This window comes from Asterias rubens, chromosome 1, assembly GCF_902459465.1.
Source record: "Asterias rubens chromosome 1, eAstRub1.3, whole genome shotgun sequence".
Taxonomy (NCBI): Eukaryota; Metazoa; Echinodermata; class Asteroidea; order Forcipulatida; family Asteriidae; genus Asterias; species Asterias rubens.
The window spans coordinates 3410984-3430546 of record NC_047062.1 but is presented as its reverse complement, the minus strand read 5'-3'; the positions used below and the strand labels follow the sequence as shown (position 1 = coordinate 3430546).

General features: G+C 38.4%; 1 protein-coding gene across 1 annotated transcript; it reads left to right on the top strand.

Annotated features, from left to right (window-relative positions):
* The first annotated feature begins 18731 nt into the window (after nucleotides 1-18731).
* LOC117293599 (protein argonaute-2-like) lies at nucleotides 18732-19361 on the top strand. The gene has a single exon (XM_033775959.1). It carries the CDS (start codon nucleotides 18732-18734, stop codon nucleotides 19359-19361), a length of 630 nt encoding a protein of 209 aa, XP_033631850.1.
* Nucleotides 19362-19563: the final 202 nt, after the last annotated feature.

Below are 19563 nucleotides of genomic sequence, written 5' to 3'. Positions count from 1 at the left end.
CTTACCATAGACATTAACCAATTTTCAATGGAAGTGCACTTTTTGCAAAATTAAAATGGCCGTGCCATCTAAAAGATGAAACTCCGGGCCTGTGCTTACCACAGAATTCTGTGCTTACAGCACCCTGTTAAGCATGGTTCTACAGACAGTAAGCGCAGAATTCTGCAATATCAGCAGAGTCATTCTTTGCAACTCTCTCCCTGTCACCCTCCATTCTCAGCTGAACCCATTCAAGCTACATTTACATGTAGCTCCTTCCAATAAGAAAGTCCTTCAAATAATGAATGCATTTCACATAATGTAACCTCAAATTTGTCTGGATTTTCCATTGCTGCTTTTTGAAATGGAAAAGTCCTGATTTCACCTCATAATATTGTTCTGCGAGTGACAATGTACTCATTATGCAACCAATCTGTATATATAAAAAAAACAAATCAGGCGTGTAGTCCCCCCCCCTTTCCCAATTCCCTCTGATAATGAATTGCAGACAAATGCCTCGATACTTCAAAATCAACCAAGAGAAATGTTTTGTAGGATCCCTGCACGCTCAATCCTTCAACATCACCCAATATTATCTTTGAAATTAATATTCATCTATTTGAATAATTATTAATGTATTTTGTATCATCACCGAAATCATGACACAAAAACTGAAAAAATCATAACTGCCCTTTTGAGCACCTTTAAACTAATCAGATATAAATCTACATAGCCTTGGTGTTCACACTGCATGTGATAAATTCCCTGCGCAATATTAAGACTTAACACTGCAATTATCATTGAGGCATGACACCGTAGTTGATTAATTTATGAACGAGCCGTGTCATTTATGGATATAATTAATTGCGGGCAGATCGGATAGCAGCAGAGTTCCAAGCTGTTGATTCCTATCGATATGAAGAAACCCGGGAATGCAGGGATTAACAGTTTGCCATGTGCATTTGTTTTTGGCGGGAAACTACGGACGGTCGAACTTTTGGTACTATCAGTTGGTCAAAATTGTCAAATATACACACACAAATTGATACAACCCGAGTAAAATTGAGTCTGCTTTTTTCTTAACACTGAGAAAGCTAAATATGCATAGATCAATCATTCAAAACTTAATTTTATCATTCAGAAATACCCTAAGTCTCAGGGTTTAATTTATTATTTAGCGTAACAATTTATCTACTTAATGTCAACAAAATATTACCGGGGGGGGGGGGGGGGGGGGGGGGGTTGGAGTCAAATCATAAAATCTGTAAATTCTTGAACACATCACACAACAAATGTAGTTCAACGTCTGCCATTTATCGGTTAAACAAATAATACAAAATGTTTTTGCTGACCCTTTTACTTTATGGCCCAGTTGCATCCAATTAAAAATCATGTCTGAACACCTCTTCTACAAATCCCAGACCATCGCACCATCTTTTCAAGAAGAAGAATTTGTGAGTAGTGATTATATGGATATGGCATTACCAGTACTGCAGGATTCAATAATAAGCCCAAAGTAAGTGATTTATGATTCAAAGGTCTAGTGTATGCAAATCATTCTAGACCCCAATCTACTCAAGTGCATGATGGAAGTCACTTAATAAAATGGCTTCTCGCTCAAGATGATACACGCCAATTAATCAAACAACACTCGACAGCGTTGTTTTTTGTTTGGATGGTGAAAGAGGGGAGGGGAAACTTGGAAATTAAGACAAGAGCTTTGGTATTGATTACCCTAAACCACTTGAGATGTTCAAATTAAAGGAACACAATGCCTTGGATCGGACGAGTTGGTCTTTGAAAAGCGTTTAAAACTGTTTGATATGAAATGCATGGTAAGGAAAATATTTTAAAAGTAGAATATAATGATCCATACAAGTATCACTTGAAATAGCAGTTTCCCTTTTACGTCCTAACTAACACGATCAACCATTTAATGGGGTTAACATTTTTAACTCCACAAAATGGCTGACCGCATTTCTTCGTGATGTAAAAGGAAAACCGTACAATTTCGAGGCATGTTTGTGTGGATCATCTACTTTTAAATTATCTGTATTACCATTTGCATGTTCATAAAAATTGGCTTCAAACGCTATTCAAAGACCAACTCGACCGATCCAAGGCAACGTGTCTCCTTTAACTCCGAACTGCAACCAGCACCATCACCAACACACTAAAATGTACCTAACATTCAGGATGGATAAAAATGTGAAAACGATGTGCACACAACCAATATTCCTGTTTGCTCCCCGTTTCAAGTGAAATTTGTTCTGACTCTATCAGCAAACAGACAACAAAAATAACATTCAGCTCGGCAAGGGTGGTGTGCTAAGTGCCTATAAGACATTATTTCTCTGTGTGTTGGGCTCTTAGACTAGAAGGGGGTTAATCTGAGAAGGGTTTGAGTGAAAGACCAATATACAGACCAAAAATACCAGCGTCTGGAGAGTGTACACGAATAAAGAGGGGGGGGAGGCAGTTTTACAAAACTGCTCCTCTAGACAGATTTTGTCAGGGGTTTCACTTTTTTTTACTTGAATATTATTTCTTAAAAAAGAATTGGACAAAGTTGACCTGATAGACTGTGCAAGTCTCGCGTATCTAAAATAAAATTTTAACAACTGTTTATAAAAAGAAAATTAGCCTAAAAAATTAAAATTATATTAGTTTACACTTAATTTAAACTCCCAAAATAATACGCATATATAGACTGACTAATTCCACCATTAGTTTAAGAAAACACAAGTAGCTCTCTGATGATGGCTCTTGTTGAAACCACTGATTTGGCTTGAGCTCTAGCTTAGGCTTTGCCTTGCATTCCGGCTAAGGCTATGGCTTGAGGTCAGGTTTTCTCAATGATCTTTAAAAATGTACACTTGGGACAGTACGGGACTTCAAGGCAGACTGTGCCAAGCCTGAATCACATAAAGCTCAGGCTTTCTCAATGATCTTTAAAAGTGTACACTTAGGACAGCATGGGATTTTAAGGCAGACGTTGCCTAGGCCTGAATCACATCAGCTACGGTTTCAAAAACGGCCTAGCCTATGTCTAGCATTGGCAACAATTATTCTCACTGATTGGTACAGAGAGGCAAGACACTCACAGTGAGAACAAATGTAGGTAATATTATACAACACTGAAAAGAATAAGCTAACTGTGTAGTCAGGCATGAGTAATGTGCCGCACACATTATTTAGGTATGGACCAATGCTCAGAATTACATCTCGAGTCTTCCTCACACTCCTTTCCTTTTTTTCCTTTTTTTGTATCTGCGTGTGATTTCACTCTATTTCAAGGTGATAAATCAAGAAAAACAAATTTCAGTATTGTGGTTTCTCAATGTGTAAAAAGCATATGTGGTTTTTCTCATCATTCTGTCATCTCCAACTAGCTTCAATGTTTGTTTGCGCACAAACACTAATTGCATTATTTCCTATAGGCTGCACACTGACAATCCTGGCCGTAAGGGCTCACCACTGTGGATGCTCCCAGTGAGTAGAGCGCAATGAACAGACTTATATAAGCACAACTGCAATATGAGAGTTTCTTCTTTTGTGGAAGTTTCTATAGGAAATTTGTGTTTGTACGACTGGTAATGCGATCTAATAACAAACATGGACGTACATGATTTATTGCTGCATGGCTGAATCCTGCATTCTAGACTTTCTGTAAAGGGATTTGTAGTCCATGGAAATCTTGTTAAAATATGTATTTTAAACCATATTGACCTTTTTCATATGTAAATGTTCATTACAAGTACGCACTCATCAAATTATCTGCGCCGATGATATAAAGTTGTTAGGCAGTGGACACTATTGGTAATTACTCAAAATAATTATTGGCATAAAACCTTTCTTCGTGACGAGTAATGGGGAGAGGTTGATGGTATAAAACATTGTGAGAAACGGCTCCCTCTGAAGTGCCACAGTTTTCGAGAAAGAAGTAATTTTCCACGAATTTGATTTTGAGAACTCAGATTTAGAACTTGAGGTCTCGAAATCAAGCATCTTAACGCACACAACTTCGTGTGACAACCTGGGTTATTTTTCTTTCATTGTTGTCTCGAAACTTCAATGACCGATTGAGCTCAAATTTTCACACGTTTTTTTTTTATGCATATGTTGAGATACACCAACTGTGGAAGCTAGTCTTTGACAATTACCAATAGTGTCCACCGCCTTAAATGTTTTTTTTTTTTTTGTTTTTTTACTTTTTATTTTATTCGAGTGCAATGTCTGTATTGGGATAAAGAATAACAAAGTGCAGTTTCAGGCTACACAAGTCTAGTGACTGCACTATTCTACAGATTCTGATTGGCTCGCTATAAAGCACTTACACCTGGAAGGACTATTTTATGCTTCATATTCACTGGTACATGTGTACATGGCCCATTTTCAATATGGCAGTTTAGCAGAGAATACTGCTTTGCAAATCTCTTTGCTAAGCAACAAATGAGTGGGGCACCATGTGCAACAATGTAAACTTGATGGAATGTTTGCTGGTAACCTGTCTCTGTGCTAAGCACTTTTATGTGCTTATACATGTAGGCTTTATTTGACTTACATGTAAGACCAGGATGCAAATAATAAACATAATAATAGTAACAAGTTCTTATATAGCACATTTTACTATAATACATCAATGCACTCATATAAGATCCCTGGGGTCAATTTACAAAGAGTCAGGACTAGTTCTAACTTAGGACTAGTCCTTGGAAAAAAATGTATGGCTAGTCCTTAGTTAGAACAAGTAACTCGTTTTAACTCGAGATAAGACTAGTCTTAATTCTTTGTTAGATCCACCCCTGGTCACTGAACCAATAACATTCCTGTTGTCAAATTGCTGTTCACTATATTCAGCGTGCTGAAAACATGCTCAGTCTAAATACTGTGCTATACTGAACTCTGCTATGACTAACTCACTAAACAAAAAACATTTACGTCTGTTTGTATGGCCTTCTTTTAGACACCCAGACTTCAAAACATACACTGTACAGCATGTACCTTACAAATGTACGCATTTTTATGTGTGTGTGTGTGTGTGTGTTTGGGCAGGTGACAATGCACTGATGGACATTTCACACGACACCTACAATAAGATGCATTGATAACGGCTGTACATTGTACCCCATTAAGGTAAGTAAAATACAGACAGAATGTAGAGATGTATGCATATGTCAAGTGCTAATGAGCACTTTGAATACTGGTTATTATTTATTTACATTGCGTTAATTTCATATGAATTAATTCCGCAGTTTAACAGCATCTAACTAATAGACCTTTTTGACAAACAGCATAGCATACTGCATTCGTTTATGCTAACGAAATAATTGACCGGGTACAAGTTATGATTTTTTGACAAACAAACAGTTTAAGGACAACAGTTTGTCCCACCCAGTGCCATCCACAGTATCAACAGTAGATTTATCAGATAATTTTTATTTTATTTTATTGTTTTGATTGTGCCACCTATAGGCTCTCGATGATTTTTATTAATTTTTGTCAGCCAACATCAATAAATAAACTACAAAGGAAAACTGACCAGGTAAATTTTTAACTACTAAGTTTTTGGATGACATTTAAATATATAAGAAAGAGCAGGATTTTTTCTGAGGGCAAAAACAGAAATCAGAAATCACATCAAAGTAGGAACAATCTCTAATCATTCTCGAAGAATGCTACTGATGTAAAAACTAAAGTTCCACAAACCATGCACAAACATAACACAGGTAAATATACAGACAAAATTGACCAGTTTGGAACCCACAGTTGCAGCTTCAAAGTACATGTAGACTGCGTATTGTGTCTCCTACAATATGCCAGATGATGTTCAGGGTCCGATCGGGGAGAAGATATGGGGAAAAAACGACCAACTAATGAAATTATAATCTGTGCACCGAAGGCGTTAAAGCAATCATCTCCCCTTGTTTCCTCACTTACACCAGCACTTTCATAGTATTCTTAGCTACCCCATTGCCAAAATTTAAAATCACATAACCTGATTTTATTTCTAGTTATACCTTCCTGCAACACAAGTCACTTATCTACATGCCTTACCCACATACATAATACAAAAAAACAAATTGGCAAGTAAACAAAATTATAAAATTAATTTCAAGGAATTGGGTTAAAGATGCCAAGTATTGTTTATTGAGATTCAGAACAGGTCATGTGGAAAGTGAACCTGTCTGGAGAGTACACCCACTAAAGAGGGAGAAAACAGAGCGTCGGCCAAAATTAATATTTTGTAAGTCCTTTGGAGATATTCCGTAATAGACAGATTTGAGAGCCCAAGAAAAAGGGATAAGTAGTGTTTAATTGTGACCTGGGGGTTGTTGACTTCCAGCTTGAGGTATGTTGGGTGACATAGGCCCTGAAAAAGATGGTCCTATTTCTCGAGAGGGACATTTTCTAGACTGATGTGCGAACGTTTGGAAAATTACACCAGTGTAGGATTTTTCATTTTTTTATTTGGAGGGAGAATAACTTGATGGTCCCTGGGACTCCTCATATCAAATTGAGCAGAGAATACCAATTCATAATTCATTGAGTCATTTTCCCCTTTGCTGTAAAAAGCTGTGAGACTTCTAAGTATATTTTCATGTTTAGTATTTTTCACAATATGCTAAGGGAGTTTATTTTAGTGGGTGGGTGGGGAGCACCGTGCGCCAACCTACATGCCGGAATGAAACAAAAATTAAGTTAATGGCATGTTCTAGATCCAGTTAGGTTTGCGGTAACACCATGCACTGATAATCCCTAATTGAGTTGGGGTGGTTCTGAAAAGAACCGTAAGTTTCAACTCAAGGCATGTTGTTGTCATTAAACCCTCGAGAAAGACTCTGCTAGGGTCGTAGCGTCAGGCCATACTAATTTTCGTGTCCACAACAGATCCTTTTGGTTGATGAGCAGTTTGCAACGGCTAATTTTATTTTCTCATTTACATTCAAGAAAACTAAATAGGCTGTTGCAAATGGCTTACCAAAATAACCCATGGTACTATAAATGCAACAAAATAGTTAATGTCCTGACATTACGTCCCAAGCAGAGTCTTCTCTGAAAAGGAAAAACACTCTGCTAAGATCGAAATGTAAGGCCACTAACTATTTTTTAATTGCAAGACTTTGACTTGTAAGGGATACCACTCTTAAATAATGTATACCTTTCTAACCACCTCTGCACTGCCTGTAGACAGCTCTACATGTATTTGACATTTAATGTTTAAATAATTCCCATTAATTTAAACACCACAAATCCACCCTAGACATAAATTCATTATTCAATATTCCCTGAAGCAAGCAAACACATCATGCAACCATCTGAAAACTCAACATACATAGACCATGCTCTCCTGGGCATCCAACTGTTGTTTAAAGTTAAGTTTTCAAATATATTTACTGTTTGTACATTATACTTTTTGCTAAAAAAAAATTTTGTTAAAACTTCCACAATAAGTCAAAAAGTTCTTTAAAATGACAGCAGAACAAGTTTTCAAATGCACTTAGCCCTTTCTTCACATCAAAAGTTGATACAAATCAGAGAGTGCAATCTCCATAAGATATAACATTTCGTGTTTTCTTGCACTGACCGTTGTACAAATCATTCCTGCAGGAAAACTAGGCTCTGTGTTTCTTTCCTAACCAATGTGATGACGCAGGTTACATTGTCTCAAATGTCTTTATATTGGATGGCTGCACAAACATTTGTATAATCAGTATTTTATTGTTAAATAATTCATAACCTTTTAATCAGGGTAATCCATCTAGCTCAGCTGACAATCTCGGGCTCTCGTGTAAAATATTTATACATGAATAAAACAAAAAGACAAGCATCAAAACCGCATGAAATAAAACTGAAGCCTAACAATTTCAAAGATTTATAAAGATGAATAAGTTTTTGAAATTTATAAAGGTATTGGGGTTTCTCCCAAGTGGTTTTTGAAAACTGTGGGGCATTCTGGTCAGAAAATTGTGGATGATATTAAAAGCAGGCTGAATAAATCCCTACTGTGGAATCTGGAAGATTCTAATTCTGTTCAGGTTTCTCTTGACGATTAAGGTGAAGTTTTGTGGGATTTTTTATTTTTTTTTATTAATAAATAAAAACAAACTATCATTACTTGTTGGCATTTTTCGCATATCACCATAATTTGCAATAAGTTTCTGTTAACATTATTGATAAATTCATCAATATTTTCAATAAATTTCCGAACATACATGTAACATGTAACAGTGTCACTAGTCCGCCAGCCTTTTCATTCTACATATTGAGCAGGGATGCTTACTTTAAAGGGTGGCTGCAGTGTTGTTTTTTTATTCATTTAAACGATTTAACATGACTTTTTAAACCTGAAATATTTTTTATTAAATGCGCAAGTGTTTTAAAAATGGTTTTCAAGAGATTAGGGGAACCCACCCCGCCCCTAAAAGGGAGCCTTCATTTGCATAAACGTGACGTCATGTAACCGAGCCGTCGGGCCCCCTGGCTGTGTGCATATAGAGACGTGTGCATTGTGTGGCCTGGTACCTAGGCGCGTGTAGTTAGGGACCAGACTCTTTTTGCCGACGATATGTTTGAATTCCCGACGTGACGTCGATGGTCGGGGGCGGAAACAATCCACAAAAGGGGGGGCATGACTTATTCGCTAATTACGCAAGTCAGATATGTCAGGAATAAACAAAACACATTTTATTGATGTTCACTACATATATCAGAAATAAATGACAGCACAATTAACTGTTTTATATTAATTCACTGCAGCATCCCTTTAAGAGAATTGTGACTAGTCCTCAGGTATTTCATTTAAAATTCGGCCAGCGGACAACTGTTAAAGGGATTGACACTATTGGTAATTGTCAAAGACCAGTGTTCTCACTTGGTGTATCTCAACATATGCATAAAATAACAAACCTGAGAAAATTGACACTATTGGTAATTGTCAAAGACCAGTGTTCTCACTTGGTGTATCTCAACATATGCATAAAATAACAAACCTGAGAAAAATAGAGCTCTATTGGTCATCAGAGTTGGGAGAAAATGATGAAAGAAAAAACACTCTTGTTGGACAAATATTTGTGCTTTCAGATAGAAATAAAAGACTTCTAGCTAGAAGTCTTGATTATTTTAGTGAGAAATGACCTCTACTTCAAAATCTATGCTACTTCAGAGGGAGCCGTTTCTCACAATGTTTTATACTATCTACAGCTCTCCATTGCTTGTTTACCAAGTAAGTTTTTAAGTTAATATTTGTTTTGAGTAATTACCAAACGTGTACCTTCCTTTAAGGGAGAATTCGTGTCACTCTTCATGGCCTATCTCCTGCCTATATATCTGATCTTCTCCATAAATTCCTGTTCATCCTCTTCGTTCTGCTGGACAATCCCTACTGGCGCACACTAGCTTTCCCACTATATCCTTTGGTCAAAGAGCTTTCCACTTCATTGCACCTTCCTAATGGAGTGACGAGACTTACCACTTCATATTCGCCAAGCTGACTCTCTTCAGATTTTTAAGGACCTTTAAAAAGACTCATTTGTTTGAATCTATACTTTTGTATTGTATTTTATATTTTGTTTCATTGTTTTATGTTTTGCACTGAGGCATAGAGTCTCCTGCACTATGCTTTTGACAAATGTCTTGTGGTTTTATACCTTATATTATTGTAACATCACACTGTTTAGCCATTAAGATTGATGTGCATTTTAAGATGACTCTAAGCTTTTTGTGAAATCAAGCCCAGATCCATTAGTATTATTTGGTATCAACTTACAATGCAACCACCACTTTGAAACAATATTAAAGGCAAAGTATACTTCATTTGAGTTTTGGAGCCATTCGATTGTTTCAATCCTATGAAATACATATGAACAATAAAACTAAACTATGAAAATTCATTTCCAAAGTTGGTAGCAATTTTGAGATATCGCCGAATATGGTTATGTCCACGCAGAAAGATTAATCCGTAACAGGAACACACAGAAACGTTTCATTCAGAAATGTGTGTCGGATCGAAATATTTTAGAATCCCTCTCTAAAACCATACATGTACTTCTTGGAAGGGAATTGTTTCTGTTTTACATTAATTATCAACAGCTGCAGTGCTTCAAACCAAGCAGGTTTTGGTGGCCATTAATTTTGGAGTAATTACCAAAGGTACACAATGTATACCCTCCCTTTTAAGAACAGTGTGTTGTCGGGATAACTAACCCAAGACATTCCATGAATAGAATAGTACAAAACCCAAGACATTCTATGAATAGTACTTTACGACGAAGCATTATTGGTTATTTTTGACAGAACATTACCTTCAAGTTAATATATTTTAAAAGAGAAACCCTGCAATGAGTTTACCCCTAAACCAACCACAATCAAATCACTTCATGTAAATACCTTCATATATTGGATTAAAATTTGTTGAATAAATTTACAGACTCGGGCGTTTTATTAATTTTTATTTATATACTTTTGAGGGAGAATATCTTGGGGATATATTTTTTGGCAGGAAGTCTCCAGAGCGACAAGCTCCACAGTAATATTGCTAATCCCTGATGATACCTCTCGCTCTACCTCTGGGATGTAATTTAACCTCCTTTAATGAATGTCTCAGGACGGACAAGCCCTTTTCTTGGGCTTCCTTTGTCAACGGTGCGGACAAGCAGGTGGTCTTAGAGAATTGAGATTACTCCAAGGGCCCCGTGAATGTATTCTTTACTCCGCTTCCGATATCGTGACTATTTACATTTGTCTTTAATTTCTTCCCCTAGCTCTATGCCAGCAATTAAGGTATCTGCACTGTTTAATTTATAGAGTGCGGAAGAATCTTTTTCAACTTCATCAAAAATATTTTGAAGGATAATTCAGCGGGTTCGAGAACATAAACATTTCTCTGAAATTTTCACCGGAGCGTTCTCACTAATTATGCTTCTCAATATAAAGTATGATTCCTTGCTGATTGAATATTTCTTGTTTACGTCAATATGCTTTTCTTGTCGGTGCGAGTCACACATGATCTGACCTGTCCTGCGGGCATGCGGTGTACACGTTGTACTGTGTGCAGACGACAGGCCCCGGTTTTCTATTGACGTGCACATTCCGCTGATTGATTTCTACCGTTGGGGCAAAGGGGCATTTTTTCTCTCTGTTCTTTGTTGGGGTGTTGTAAGACTCTCTATGAAGTAGAACTGTGCTGGGATTCATTACAAGGGGACGGAAGCCGAGACATCTGAGATTGCATTCAATAGATCATGTACCACATACATGTATGGCTAATGTAGGGGGGTCTGCCACAAGTGTTCTGTGAATACTTTTGAACACTTTACTGTATGTGAATCATGCTCAATGTATGTATGTGTGTTACAAAAAATGAGAAAATTATCATTTATAAATGAAAATTTTCTTATAAATGTATATCAAATTTACAAAAGCTGAACAACAAACCAGACACATGCCTGTATTTTGAGAAAACACTTCTCCAAGCGTCTGATTAAACTGAAGCTCACAAAAAAAAAACATTCATCAATGCCTGCTTTATTCTCATATAGTTGGAGCTGCATACAGGTCCGTGCTTGCTTCTTTTATGAACCATACAATTGCGCCAATCTTTTTCGAGGTGACTGATGGCTTACTTGAAATGAAGAAACAACTCTGAATCTTGTCTGTGCACAGTTCCTCAAATGTACTCTCCAAAACAAAGAGACATTGACTGATGATGACGCTGATTGTACTTTACTCTTTCCATATGGCTGACTCCTCGTCATCCTTTTCTTTTTTCTTCGTGCCCAGCCGGAGCACAATCAGTGTCCCATCAACTGCCATCCATATTGATCGAGACTACACTAAAGTAACCCTACAACAGTACACATTGAGGGTGACTCCTTCCATAATGTCCAGTCTGCTCATCCATAATGAAACTGGGAAAAAGGTACGAACTACAATTTACATTTACACTGCTGAACAACTTTATTCAGATGGCCAGCCCAATCTGACGGCAGACAGTGACGATGCCAGTTGCAGAGTCTGATGCAATAATGCATACGTGTATGTATTTAAATTCGGCTTTGGGAAATCATCAAATTGAAACCGCGTCTCAAAATTGTAGGACAGATTATCCTGTCTGGAGTTTTCCCATAAAATACAAATTTAATTTTGAAAACTAGATAAAATATAAACAGATACATTAAAATGATTATCACAAATTATGTATTATGTATTTGGTACAACTTTCACTAACCCTTTTCGTATACACAAACCCAAGGGAAGCTGAAACTTAATAACATTTCCACCGCAAAAACACAGGTTCGGAATTAAAAAAAGCAGAAGGAACAAATATATTTAGCAAATTCACGAGACGGTTCTAAACCGCACGTCGCCCATCAGGTGTGTTTTTACAGGCAAGGCGGTGCAGTGCAATATAAGTTGATTTTCCCCAACTGTATCAATCTTGGTTTGTCTACAGTTGCCGCTGCCGCCTTGTTTGATTTTACTTTTTTTTTTTCAACAGCTGAGCAGCAAAACAAGCTCACACGATTTATAAGAAAAAATTCAGGTTCATGCTGGCGGTAATTTCTTACTCAGAACAAGCGCAAACATAAGATTTTTTATTTTGTCATCTTGTCGGATACTTTGTCTCTGGCATTTGAATCCAAACTTCTTCTTTTTTTTTCTTTTTTCCCATTTCCTTTTTTTTTTTTTTTTTTTTTTTTAGCGAAGTCATACAACCCCGTTTAGTCATATTCACATCACAATTTACAATACAAAACATTATCAAAACATAGTGGCAAAGAGACAAAATGAGTCAAGGGATGAAAGGAAATTTATAGTTATTGAAACCGGAACAAGGAGTTGTTAAAATTACATGGGATCGGAACCTGTATACAAAACAAAAACAAAGCAAAACACACAGAACTATGACAACAATAAGGTAGCAACAGCTGACATTAAAACCACAAACTTCTCAGTAAATGTAAGACTGTCATTGTTTCCACTTCAAATATTAACTCAAAAATGTATTTCCGTTTATCATGATTTAAAAATGCCACACTGAACTAAATCAAAAGTCCGATCCACTAAGCTCTGCCCTATTGCGTATTGACCAATCACAACGCAACGAAGGTCCGACACTAAGGTCCAACATGCGTGCGCGTATGCTTGGCGCGCGAGGCAGAGTTGTGCAGAAAGGCATTGGAGAGCCCCACGTGTTCTTGCTCACACGTGCTTCGTGGGCGGAGCCTACTGGATCGGTCTAATTGTGTGGAAATCTTTCATAATTTTTGTATCCAAAAGGAACCCTTTAAAAGCTTGGTTCATACTTCCTGCGAATATGAATGCAAATTTTGACACCATAGCTCTCTTTTTGCTGCTAACTGTTGCAAATTATTCGTTGCAAATTTGGGACGGCAAAATTCGTACGGAAGTATGAAGCAGGCTTTACTCAGCCAACTGGGATTTTTATATCCATCACAATAGGTTAAGACAATGAAAATTAACTGTCAACCTTTATGATACATTAACCGACAAAACTAAAAAGCCAACTTGTTGTTTACACAGTTTGTTAAGTTACAAGCTACAATGTAAAGCGAAGGTTAGACAATAGGCACCAGCTGGGAATAACAAGAAGAAGCCATGCACTATTGATTACAATCAAAAGGCCACGATGGTTTCTCAAATTATCTTCTGGGAATCAAAATACAGATACGGTGGCGGCATGGTTTAATTTTTATCCCAAAACCTGCATATTAAACCGACTCATCCATGACCAAAAATTCCATGTGAGATGGCGAGTTTGGAACACCAAGATAAACATCAAACTCTTCTCTTGCCAAATCAGGCTCTCAGAGTGTTTCCGCTTACTAAAAAAAAGAGGGGAAAATGTGCGGCTAAAAAAACGCAGGATTGAGCATCAGCTGACACATCAGGAACCTGTTCATAAATTCAAAGTGGCAGACGATGCCCTGAAATTGAACAGGTTTGGACGACGGAGCGAAGGCAAGGGGGGATATATTGATTGGACGTCCGGGGCTCGATATACATCACGCTGGCTAACTGGTGCCACAGTGTTGTCTGCTTCCTCGCTCTCGGGGAATAATAAATAAGATGGGGGGTTTCTAAAATCGAATGTAAGGTCAATTTCTTGGGAATCCATGGGCAAGTAAACAATTCTGGATGTGTACATCTGTCTCTACACACTGTCATACAATCGTAGAAATTCATCATGAATAAGAGAAAATTAACTCTCTTTTTGTTTATAAATCGATCAAAAGTACTTAAAACTTGGCATAATGATCAATGGGAAAGTAATGTTTCTGTTACTCATTAGATCTTAATTTTTTTCCTTTTGATCGTTTTAGAAAGTCACAAATTTCAGTCAAAACAAACACAATTAAAAATTTGTAGAACTTAAACTTGGCATTTTTGGTTTAGAAAAAATGTACAACACATCACAACAGAGTTTTTTTTGACACATAATGCCAATAACCCAACATCAAACAACTATGTATCTGTAATGTACAATGTTCATACATGTACATGTGCCAATGCTAGTATGTTTAGTAATCCTTGCCGTTTTGACAAAATGTGTTGTACAAATTGAAACTAATTTGAGATCAATCTTGCAAATTTAAAATAGTTGGAGACGGACATGATTCTAACACCTTAACAATGTTCATACATGTACATGTGCCAATGCTAGTATGTTTATCTGTACATAATCCTTGCCGTTTTGACAAAATGTGTTGTACAAATTGAAACTAATTTGAGATCAATCTTGCAAATTTAAAATAGTTGAAGACGGACATAGCTATACATGACTGTATGCTGGTAACGTCCCAGCCTTAGCCCCGGTAAAGCATAATCCCCTCCCCACAGCAGCCAAGAGCCAACTGTTACGAAAACAACAAACTGAACGCAATGTTCGGTCATCTATAAAAATGACAAGTTTGCTTTCACAAGAAAGTCAGCCAGCACGAGGCACTTCACTCGCTGAATCAAATCATTTTTCAAATCAATCAATCGCCCTGAAGGAATCCCTTGTACAAAGAATGCTCTCTGAATTCAACAAAATCTTTGTGGACAGTGGTCATTTCCTTTTGCCTCTCCCCCCCCCACTTCTTTTTCTTAAAAAAAACACATCCGTAAGTCTTGAGGATAGCAGTCAATTCATGCAAGACTTGGCAGAAGAAAAAGGGAAGAAAAAGGGAGGGAGATTTTTGTTGAGGAATTTGACAGCCACCCACTAAATGCCAATGACTTCCTGATAGCCTGGAGTAATGAAGGCTGAGTATCCATAGAGAATAGATATTGCATATTATGTACCTGTTTCCAAAAACATCACACACACATTTTTACTGACAATTTGGGAACCCATTACTTTTACCCAGGACTAATACTTCATGGAGGTATTGAAGACGATTGCCTCCATGCCCATGCCTTGGTGCCCTGAAAATTTACGCAAAGGGTGCCCTTTACCAAGGAAAAACTGCCTTTGTGCCCTTGCCCTTTCAAAAACGAAGCATGCAGGTCTGTTACCAATTAATGTACCATACTTGGACAAAACAGAAGAGACTTCACACAAAACAGCTTCAAAAAATTTCTGAATCCATCTTTTATGCTAATGGCACTTTTCATTAGAACTTTAAAAACAAATGAATGTTTGTTGCTTGTGCATGAATTGCTTCCACTGAACAATTTGGTGAAGTCATTCTTAAACATGAGCAAGGAGACCGTAAAAATTTACAGAGCTCTAATTAGTTGGGATTAATCCATTCTCATGAAGTCCATGGATCTATTTTACAGAATAAAAGTTGACTTATTTGAGACAAATTTTCTCACAAAGATGACTTCCTACTGGACCTTAGAAGTCAACCTTCCGTGATTTCTCACTAAAAGGACTGACTGAATCTAAATCTAAGTGATTTGGAGGTTGCTATGGCCGAAAAACCACGGTATTACTCTCCTAAGTTTGACGTCGCAGCTAATGGCTGTTACCTAGCCGTGGCCAAAATCGCTTCATTCGGACACGGCCTTAGATGATTTCAACTTCTTAGTGTTCAAGCCATCTTGATGAGATAAAGTCATCATTTATCACAGGCTAAGTCACTGGTAAGTCGACTTACTCAGACTTAATAAAATATTTCACTATCTGGATAAGTGGTATGGCACTAATGGAGCTCCATATAAATTTGACTGGCATGTGAATTAAATTAATGAAACCAAAGTGGGCAGAAGCTACAGGAACTTTGCTCCAGGCCTGATACTTCATGGAGGCAACAAAGGCGACTGCCTCTGTGCCCCCTGGTCATTGCCTTGGTGTCATTGACAGCACAAACCAAGCAGAAAATGCCTTGGTGCCATTGCCCTTTCAAAAACGAAGGATACAGGCCGATTGCTCGAGTCTATATTAGAAGAAGCCATGCAGGCCTCGTAAGGTGGCACAACCGTGGCTTAAAATTAACATTGGACAGCATGGCCGAGGCCATCGTTTTTAGCATCAGGCCACTAAACTCAAGACAAGACAAGTGCGGCAGTCTTGTGTTTAGATTCAAATTTTGACCTTCAGTCTGATAACAATCTTTCAATTCTGTTGAGTCTTGAAGAATACTTGCTTATAATGAATACAAATGAGATCAATCTTCTGTTAGTGTTTGTTTGAAATTAAAACAGTTCAGATGTCAAAACCTGTGGGAGAATTTTGTGCTTCTTGTCTTGACAGACAAATTCTGGTCCAGTAAACATTTTGAGCTACAAGACCCCGGGTCTTGTTGATTATCCGCTCAAATTCAAGCCCTGACACCCCATGATTTTGGAGTGGCTCATTATAGAAAGACCTATTAGGTCAAAAGTAACAACTAAATTGTTTACACCATTTTAAGAGCTGCATAGAGAAGGGAAGTACACCATTGTAGTACACCATTTGTGAAGAGTAAACCAAACATTTCAATTTTCCTGAAATGCTTTCACATGAAGTGGTAATGTTTTTAGAGTTCTTTCAAAACCATGAAAAGCGGTTGATATTTTGTGATGTGCGTGTTCATACGGTGCTCGTTGTGATCGCTGCAGCAAACACCAGAAAGGTTAATTTGTGGGGGTGTTCATAATTATATGCAATTTCCTGGGCTTTGAAAGTACTTGTCAAATTGAAATATTTCTCTGGGGGATTGTTGATGGTATGAACTTGATAATCAGTGAGCTTACAGATAAGGGGAAGTTTGCAGTAACACCATGTGAAAATCTCTCTTTGAGTAGTTTTGGTTCTGAAAAGAAAAGAATGTGGTTGACAACTCAACGTTTCGATCAGTGTGCTCTGATTCTTGTCAGGAGGATGGCAATGATCAGAGCATACTGATTGAAACATTGAGCTGTCAACAACAGGTTCTTTTCAGAACAATCACTTCTCAAAGATGGACTTACACATGGTGTTACCACAAACCTTACCTAACTATAATCCAGCTTACAAAAAAGAATCAGCCCCGCCCCTCTTACAGTTTCTGTTAAACACACAACTGCATGTTTTTTTTCTCCGCGTTGAATTTCCTTTAACTTCATACCGTGTAACATGTGTTTATCGGTCAAGACCGCTAAATTAATTTTGATGCACTATGTGTTTGTACATATGAAAGTTTGATATTGCCAGCGACGCTTGCTTTCACATGCAGGGCTATCGAGGTGTCTCTCCGATGCGACCTGGCGCAGACTGAATCAATGAAGAGTAAATACTAGATTTACAAGGTGGAATTTGAAAGGTGCCGGGCATGACAAACGTGTAGAGACAAGTATGGTTTAAAGGGAGGGTATAGCGCTGCAACTAAGGGGGAGTGGGGCACCTGATGATTGTGTAAATTTGCTTAGCAGAAAAGCGTTGCTTAGCTTAAACCGGTTGTAAGCTGAAATTCTTTGTGGAGTTAGTGGAGTATGTTGTTTGCTGCCAATTTGTGGTATTTTCTTTTTAAGTACTTCGTTATTTTTTTAATTATTTTTTTTAAAGCAGTCAAGATTAATAAATTTGTGAAATTGTATAGGAATATGGTCAGATATTTTGCTAATTTCAACTGCTTCAATTTGAAGAAAACAGCTATTAAAATATGAATACCTGGCCGTATCTTTAATATACAGTACATAAATAGCTAACCGCAAATTAAGTCTTAACCCAAATTGAGTTTGCTCTCAAGGGAGCAAACTCAATTTGGGTTACGGCTTATCATGCTAAACCACAAATCAAATTCATGAAATGTAGCTTTTTAATTGTGTTTTCCGCATGAATAACTTGGATGTGTAAGGGAGGACAGTGCATATGTACATGTACAATGTAAAAAGAGAGATTCGTTTCAAAAGTGAAACATACTTTGTTTTTGATGGATCGAGCAGTTTTATATAGGATTTTCTTTTAAAGATAAATAGCCTAGAGATTTAGGTCCATTGAAGATTGGCCTAAACCTTCAAAGTATCAATGTTCAATTTGTCTGCTCACAACTAGATATATGAGGTCGTATAAGCGGTTTGTAGGCCTATGGATTTCATAAAATTGATTGTGCATATTTTGGAGCTACTCGCAAATGGAGTTTATTGATCAAGAGTGGTCTCTCCAGTAATTGTTTGGCAAAGAGAATGTTTTTCCCTTCTAATTTATACGGCATTTTCATTTGATGCTCTTTTGATTGTTGGTTTGGACATTGAGTTTACGATTGCCCTTTTAACAGTCAGTAAAATCTAATAGTTCTATTTCTTACAATGTGTACGCACATTAGGGCTTAAGTTTTACAATGGGCCACAGGCATGAGGCCAGCAGGGCCACAGGCACGAGGCCAGCGGGGCCACAGGCACGAGGCCAGCAGGGCCACAGACACGAGGCCAGCAGGGCCACGGGCACGAGGCCAGCAGGGCGACAGGCACGCGGCCAGCAGGGCCACAGGCACGAGGCCAGCAGGGCCACAGGCACAAGGCCAGCAGGGCCACAGGCACGAGGCCAGCAGGGCCACAGGCACGAGACCAGCAGGGCCACAGGCACAAGGCCAGCAGGGCCACAGGCACGCGGCCAGCAGGGCCACAGGCACAAGGCCAGCAGGGCCACAGGCACGAGGCCAGCAGGGCCACAGGCACAAGGCCAGCAGGGCCACAGGCACGAGGCCAGCAGGGCCACAGGCACAAGGCCAGCAGGGCCACGGGGACGAGGCCAGCAGGGCCACGGGCACGAGGCCAGCAGGGCCACAGGCACGAGGCCAGCAGGGCCACAGGCACGAGGCCAGCAGGGCCACAGGCACGAGGCCAGCAGGGCCACAGGCACGAGGCCAGCAGGGCCACGGGTACGAGGCCAGCAGGGCCACAGGCACGAGGCCAGCAGGGCCACAGGCACGAGGCCAGCAGGGCCACAGGCACGAGGCCAGCAGTTTTAGTATCAGGCCAGTAAACGCATGGCCAGACAAGTTAGACAGCCTTGTGTTTTTTCAATCAATAAATATCTTTCAAACAAAAACATTGTTGAAACATTGACTCTTTCAACTCTACCGAGTAATGATATACTATATACCCATAAAGGCAAATGAGATTTAAATCGTCTCATACATGTTTTAGTGCCTAATAAAATAAAACCATTTA

What these genes read in the sequence shown, in the direction of transcription:
- LOC117293599 (XM_033775959.1), top strand. Translation starts at nt 18,732, where the DNA reads ATGGGCCACAGGCATGAGGCCAGCAGGGCCACAGGCACGAGGCCAGCG.